Source organism: Aplidium turbinatum, chromosome 1 (genome assembly GCF_918807975.1).
Source record: "Aplidium turbinatum chromosome 1, kaAplTurb1.1, whole genome shotgun sequence".
NCBI lineage: Eukaryota > Metazoa > Chordata > Ascidiacea > Aplousobranchia > Polyclinidae > Aplidium > Aplidium turbinatum.
Window position 1 is genome coordinate 60,087,411 of NC_137472.1, and position 7,175 is coordinate 60,094,585.

Sequence of the window (7,175 nt, forward strand, 5' to 3'; positions counted from 1 at the left end):
TATGCAAACGTTAAGTTCCAAAATTTAGTTAGTTGAAGCTTTAATATCACTATGATAGAAAACTTCGTGGTCAATAAACACATTTTAGCTATGAATTTATTTGAACTTTCGTTTTAACAACTTTTCGTAACGTAAGCAAGGGGTATTACCTTTACTGGTTCGGATTGGTTTGGGACATTTGAAATCATTGAATTACGTCAACCAACAGGAACTGATCTGTGGTAAAGACATTTTCATATCATGGATTTATATTTAAAGATGCAGCAGGTTGCACAAAACAATGCCATAATCCTCTCTTTTTCAACTGATTACAAGGTAATTATACTTTCAGCATGTCATAATAATGTAGACCATTTCTCTAACTACAAGTTGCGGTACTTGACAGCAGGGAAATTTCTTTCGGCTTGTTGCTCGTCTTCGATGACGTCATTTGTGTGCGTTCGCTCTACTTTGTGCTTTCACAATGCTCTCTATTTGATAAGAATAAATGGTTGAACGCGAATAGACAGGATTTGACGCTCCAAACAAAGGCATGAGTGTGCTACTAATAGCACGAGACAATAAAAGAGGGCTGGTGCAATCGACTGCTGTAAACACTAAACAGTTCTTTTGAAAGCTGGGAAGGAACTTTTCTACAAGCAGTCGATTGCATCAGTCTTTTACACCAAGTTACACCAAGTTACACCAGAATTATCTTTACGCAACAATGTAATTAGTATGAACCTTGTATAGTAGGTCAATGGGAAACCAAAGTGAATTGACAACAGGAACTAAAAACTTGCGAAAGTGTTTGCATCACCACTCGCAAGTTGCGCTTCTATGGGAACAAGATTTCAAAGGACAGACTAACTTCAACAATTCATTGCACGTAAAGTGTGATAACTGGCTGACAGCTAAAGCAGGAGATGCGCTTATGACAGAACAAGGGCAGCTAGACTATGTTGAAATATCAAGATTGTTTCAAAGTAGACTTTTGCAAAGCGCTGGGAGCAACAAATAATCGCGATAGATATATAGGGATCCATTGTCATTAAGTAAAATAAATTTCCTTTCCTTAACATGAACCAAAAACGACTTGTAAGCAGCTGTTCCCAAACATGCAGAGTAGCCTACGTAACAATCGGACGGTTTATAAAATGTAGAAAACAAATCAATAGTTTTTTTTTCAGGTCTAAACCTTAAACTATTTGACCAGGTTAACACTCACAATAGCATTTCAATAAAAAAATTTCAATATAATTTTTGTTGTGGAACCGGTTTTCTTCCCTTAGGAGTCGTCAGCACAACAGAATCGAAGCAAAAATATTACAGTAGCAGGGAAATATCAGCACAACTATTCCAAAATTTTTTTTACATATTAAATAAATAAAAGTCACTGAATGTTCAAAACCTTTATTTCTTTGCTTAATCTTTTTCATTTCTTTTTTTTCTTCATAGTATTGCTAAATAGGCCAAATACAGAAAATATTGTGTTAGCTTGATCGCCCATTTGAGGAAGTGTCATAGTACCAGATCACATTTTCCAGTTAGTTTTTTCTCATTTTTGATTTTTAAAATGTATTTTCATAAAGTTGTTTATTTCGCAATGTTTTAATTTATTTCGTTGATTCTACAAGTTTATGAACTTCTTCTGATGACCTTAAAAATATAATTGAAATAGGCTAGAAAAAAGAAGTTTGAAGTCAGATAGCTTAATTACACTGAATTTTTGTCGCCCAGTCAGTTAATTTTAATCTAATTAATTAGCATATAATCAACTAATAGACCAATATGAATGGAAAACAAAATAAGGGCAGACCACCAAGGATTTGAACAATGACATTAAAGACTAGTCAGGACGATTACAAAACAGCAAAAGAAAATTCTCACAACAGAGAAATTTAGCGCTTCAATACCTCCAATCCTTGGTGAGAGGAAGGAACTTAATGAAAATGAGACTACAAAATATATATTTTCACAAATGCAGCTCTATCTAAAACACACTTTATCACTATAGTATTATGAGACATAAGCCGTCTGGATGGCTTGGCATATATGCCTCTGAGTCGTTAGGCATGGGTTCGATGTCCTGTCGGGTTATACCAAAGACTTTTTAAAAGTGGTACTGAATCTTATTTCTTCTTGGTACTCAGCAAAAGGAATAGATTCGGATAATAATGTACTCGGATGCACTGACAATGTCTGCTTTGTAAAGCGCTGAGAAGCAGCAACGCATATCTGCAATTGATAGACAACAACGCTATATATAAACAAATTATTATATAATTTTTTTTTGTAACCTGAGGCTGACCCTTATTTAGATAATGAAATAGATAAAGCACAGATTAGTCACTACCATACCGATCTGGTGAAGATCGGGACCACATAAAATGGCTGTCTGGAAAGTTATTGCAGGCTACATGAACCAGTGAGACTATGATAATATCGAAAGGTTGCCAATAAAAGAGAAATATTGAAGTGCTGCTCAGTGCTCAATACCGATTGGTTAGTTTGTGGAAATTGTAGTCTGAGATTAAAACTGTTACACTGGTAGCCTACAGTATATGTGGCCTGCTGCAGAAGAGATACAGAAACTCACATACGGAAAGGAATTAAAAAAGATTTTAACTCAAGTAAATGTTTGGGCAGTAGCGTTGACGGGGTGTCCAGAAGTTACTTTTGGAGCGGATTTGAGATGACTTTAGGTTGCCGTTATTTTTTTAATGGGCCCAGAAACTTCATAAAAACATTGCGTGTTTTTGGACATATTGCCTTTTTCTTGGAAGTGCCTTTGGGCCCAATAATCTCATTGGCACCAGGCCGTTATTATTCTTGACTAATTATTATGTTCTTATCAATCCTGCTGCTCTCATTACCAAAATAATACTCGCAGCCACAGGCAAGCACGACGTAATGAAACGCACGTGATCTGGTGTAATGCGTTAGGGCTAAGGTCGTTCATAACCATTACGTAAAGCAACATTTCTGAACTGTATTAGAAACGTTGCTTTTGAAACTCATATCTCAGGAAAGGAACCATTGTTATTTAGTAACCACAGCAAATTATCACTTGAAGAGTGAATGAGTGTAAACGTAAGACGTTGGCACATTCATAGACATTGTTGGCTGAACAAACTGCTGTCAGGAAAAGCTTATGAGATAGTGCAGGTGCAGGTTCTTTTTTGTTTATTTAAAGTAAATAAAATTGAAAACTTTTAGCGTATATTTTGTTGATGAAGCTTTTGCAACCATAAAGGTGGCTTCTAAAGTAAGTTAGCTGGAATTCTGGAAAAGTACAAATAGAATAAGCGGAAAGCGTGAAATTTAACAGATAATTATAAACTATGAACATTCCATTTCTAAAGATTTACAAAACGTCGGTTGCAGGGTATCTTGCTCTACAGTACATTCTGAAGTTTTGTGTCATTTCTAAATTTCACAAGACACACAGGTGGATCAGAGGTTGCAAGATATCGCAGCGTTTACTTTATTACACAGTAACCTGCCTCAATGAGACTTGAGCCAATGAGCTTTGAAGAGTCGATCAAACACCTTTTCCTCTGCGTGACGCAGCTGGCTAGAATAGGTTAGACCTCTTTGTTAAATGTAATTATTATATATAAGTGGTCTGTGTTTTCATTTCAGCATATAGTGGTCGTAAAGGACAGATGCAATATTTTTTAAAAGCTTTTCACTTAAAAAAATCTAAATGCAATTTTATACCTCCCTTTGCTTGTTGATTTCTGTTCTTTCATTTCCCTTCTTGAGTGACAGTTTACAATGTCAGAATGGCGTCCGATTCTCCACAAGCGTGCCTGGACTGTCATCGCTTACTGACACCTTCACAACAATGGAATGCGATGGAGTCGGGAGCGAATGTCTCGGAGCGGATATGGAAATAACCATCAGTGGATTCTCATGTAAATATTATGGATGATGTAGCCTAACTACAGGGTATCTCAAAATAAATGAAACTTAACATATTTACTGTATTAGTGCTTTATTTAGATCATAATTTGATATTGTCAAAGCTACTGCACCAACTAAAGATCTATTCAAAATAAGATAGTTTTAGACAAGGTTTTGCGCTTTCTGTATAATGTGAGCAGAATTATCCTTCGCAAAACTCCATAGCCGACCAAATCGCGCCAAAGGTTTTATTTGAAAAGGTAATCCAGTGGTATGGAGGTATCGTTGAAAATTTCCTTGCGTTGCATGCTCCGCTTATTAGCTTTTGGCCAACTAACCAATTATTATTGAAAGAAAATGAAGGGGTGTACCGGCAAACATCTATGGGATTGGCTCATGATACAAGAGCTGGATCCACAGAGGATACAAACTGATATGCATAAATCAAGTGAATAAAAAAATAGCAGTCACCTCTAAAGTACATGTAGCTCCACACAAAGTTGAATTTGCATGACTTTTGACTCTTTTTCATTATTAAAAATATTAATAAAAAAAGTCAAAAGTCATGCAAATTTCACTTTGTGTAGAGCTACATGTAGGCTACTTGAGAGGTTGCTGTTAATCTTTTTATTTACTAACCAATTAGTGTTCGGCTTTTCATCAGTACCGTACTTCGTCTGTTACTTCGCAGGCTAATTGTTTTTTTTCCATCTGCAAGGCTGATCGCTTGCGTTATTTTACAATTTGGGAGAAAACATAAAAAATTGCGGATTTTTATGCTACAAGGATCAAGAAAAAACCAGTGCTGTATTCGAGGGTATACGGCGGTATAGCCTACGCAGTATACTTTCTGCTTTTTGGAGCAACTATAGTATGCCCTCTGGCTTTCCAAAAATAAATAATTTTGTACCTCTCGTGCAATTTTGATGTTGATAATTCATGTTATGGTAGAATAAAGATTAGTATTTTGCAAGTTGTGTATCATTTATCATATTGGCAAATCTGACTGTATACCCTGTGCTTTTTTTACGAATACAGCACTGGAAAAAACAATTAAGATGTAGAACACAACAGCATACCAAATCAACATTTGTGTATGGCAAAGCTCAGTAGCAGTTTTTGCTTTTCAATAGGGCTATGTCTGGCCTTAGTTTATTTGTTCATCTCCAATTAGTAAATAGCTTATTCAATAAAAAGGTATGCTCCGAACGATGTCGCTATTGAAAATTTACAGTGAATGATGATGGGTAGGCCTGCTGGAGAAAAAAAACTACCATAGGCACCGATTGCTTGAAATTGCGAACTGTTTTGTTTGATTTAAAGTAGGCCTACCAAGATTTTAATTAGTTACAGTAGCCTATTGTTACAACTTTCATGGGGTTAGCACGCAGGTAATATAAAATTAATAACTTCACAGATTTCTCACAATCCTTAATTTTTTTCAGTGCCGATTTCCACCGGCCAGTGTGCCCCACTTGGCACCTGTGCCAACATCACATGTGATCAGGTTACAGAGCTTTTGGAAGCTCAGCTGTCGGACGTGGCGGAGTTCACTGTTGGGTAAGTACCAAGTTCGCGTTTCAAGAAGACATGCAAATCTGTACTGTCTGAAAAATATTTTGTTCTTCTTGTATGGGCTATATAAGAAAAACTATCAAAGTTACGAAGCGGCAATACAAAGTCAGATTTGGCTTCCTTGCCTTCCCGTTCACTTAATCTAACTCTTCAACAACCGGGTGTAAGCCTGGATACGACAAACAAACAAAAAAGGTCAGGTTAACACTGGAAACATTGTGAGATCGATATTCATACAGTATATTGTATAGTACAAATCAGAAGATGGCCTATGACGTTTACACTCGACGCGAGTGAATTGTAAAAAAAATGACCGAAACACGTGTCTATCGCTGTGAGTTCATGCTACACTCGACTGCCGAAAAACAAATATGTTTATGTTCTTTCTTGAGTGTGATTCTAAGAAATCCAGTCAACCAACAGACTAAACACAGATTAGCGACCGGTTATTTTATGCTTATTATGCCACGTGCATGAATTTCTCATATTAGAATCTATGATAATAATTTACCTTTTGTTGCAGGTCCTGTAACACAAGTTGTTGTGGCACCGATAACTGCAATTCAGCAATGGCAGTTCAGTACAATATTAGCATTCTCTTTGCTTTAACGTTTATGACAATTGCGTCTGTTTTTCTTGTGAATTAGTAGAACAGTTTTTATATTCTGAAATGATTTCTTTATAAAATTAAAACAAAGCTTCTTTTAGGGGTAGGCATTTAAGTCTACCCTTAGTTAAAAATAGGTTAACTGTGATTGACAATCGCGTTTTGTCGCTACAACCTTTTTCACGACCTTTGCTATGTTGACGTGTTGTTTTTGCTGTGATGGTCAGAAATAAAAACAACTGATCTGAACTGGCAACCTTATTGTTTTCGCTTTAAAGCGAATTCAAATCATAATAAAACATAATGACGTAATAACACGAAAAGTGAACTGTGACGTCACTTATTGTTTTATCATTCTGTGTGTATACAGTAGTTTACATCACTGTAGAAACTGTATTTTTGTTTTTTATATTTTTGTGCTATTTTAATCTAACTGATGCTTGCAATATACTAACATTGCAGCAAGACGTGTAGTGCACTACATTGATTGTGCTTTCAAACAAGAAACGAACAACCTTTACTCTCGTTGTTGGTTAGCATGAAGCCAACAGATTCATAATAACATGACAATGACGTTTTAACCGACTAGGGTTCACTTTTAGATAATTAATAATACGGGTTTCATTATAATCAGTCTTCTACAACATCGGAAATATCTTTAGCCAAGCCTTTCATAGCATGGCTCATATCATATCATATCATGGCCCGATAGCTCAATTGGTTAGCGCGTCACTTCTGGAACGAAGAAGCTTCAAGATCAAGCGGCGCTGGTTCGACTCTCGGGGTGTGCGCTTGAGCAACGCACGTTAAGGACTGCTCTCCATTCAGCGGCATCTAATGGATGGAATAGTTCCTCAGCAACAAGACTTCAACAATCGGAAATTTCACTCTGTCAATCTCGATGACCGGGCCTGCGTCAGTGATTCAAAGCCTCTACAAGTATGCGAAACTGCCAGGATTAAGCTCTGCAAGAAGCTTTCCCAGTCTGAGGATAAATATTCAATCAATCAATCAATCAATGGTAGAAGCGTTCACGTCGCGATCCCTGTCAGCACACTACATAGCAATAGCTGCGATCGAGTTCTACTAAAACTTCTAAAAAGAG

At 36.6% G+C, this 7,175-nt stretch overlaps 1 protein-coding gene across 1 annotated transcript; it reads left to right on the forward strand.

Moving 5' to 3' along the window:
- The first annotated feature begins 3,628 nt into the window (after positions 1-3,628).
- LOC145780133 (uncharacterized) lies at positions 3,629-6,590 on the forward strand. The gene is made up of 3 exons (XM_082591846.1): positions 3,629-3,899; positions 5,334-5,448; positions 5,987-6,590. Exons 1-3 carry the CDS (start codon positions 3,689-3,691, stop codon positions 6,108-6,110), a joined length of 450 nt encoding a protein of 149 aa, XP_082447972.1. The 5' UTR covers positions 3,629-3,688; the 3' UTR covers positions 6,111-6,590.
- The last annotated feature ends 585 nt before the right edge of the window (positions 6,591-7,175 follow it).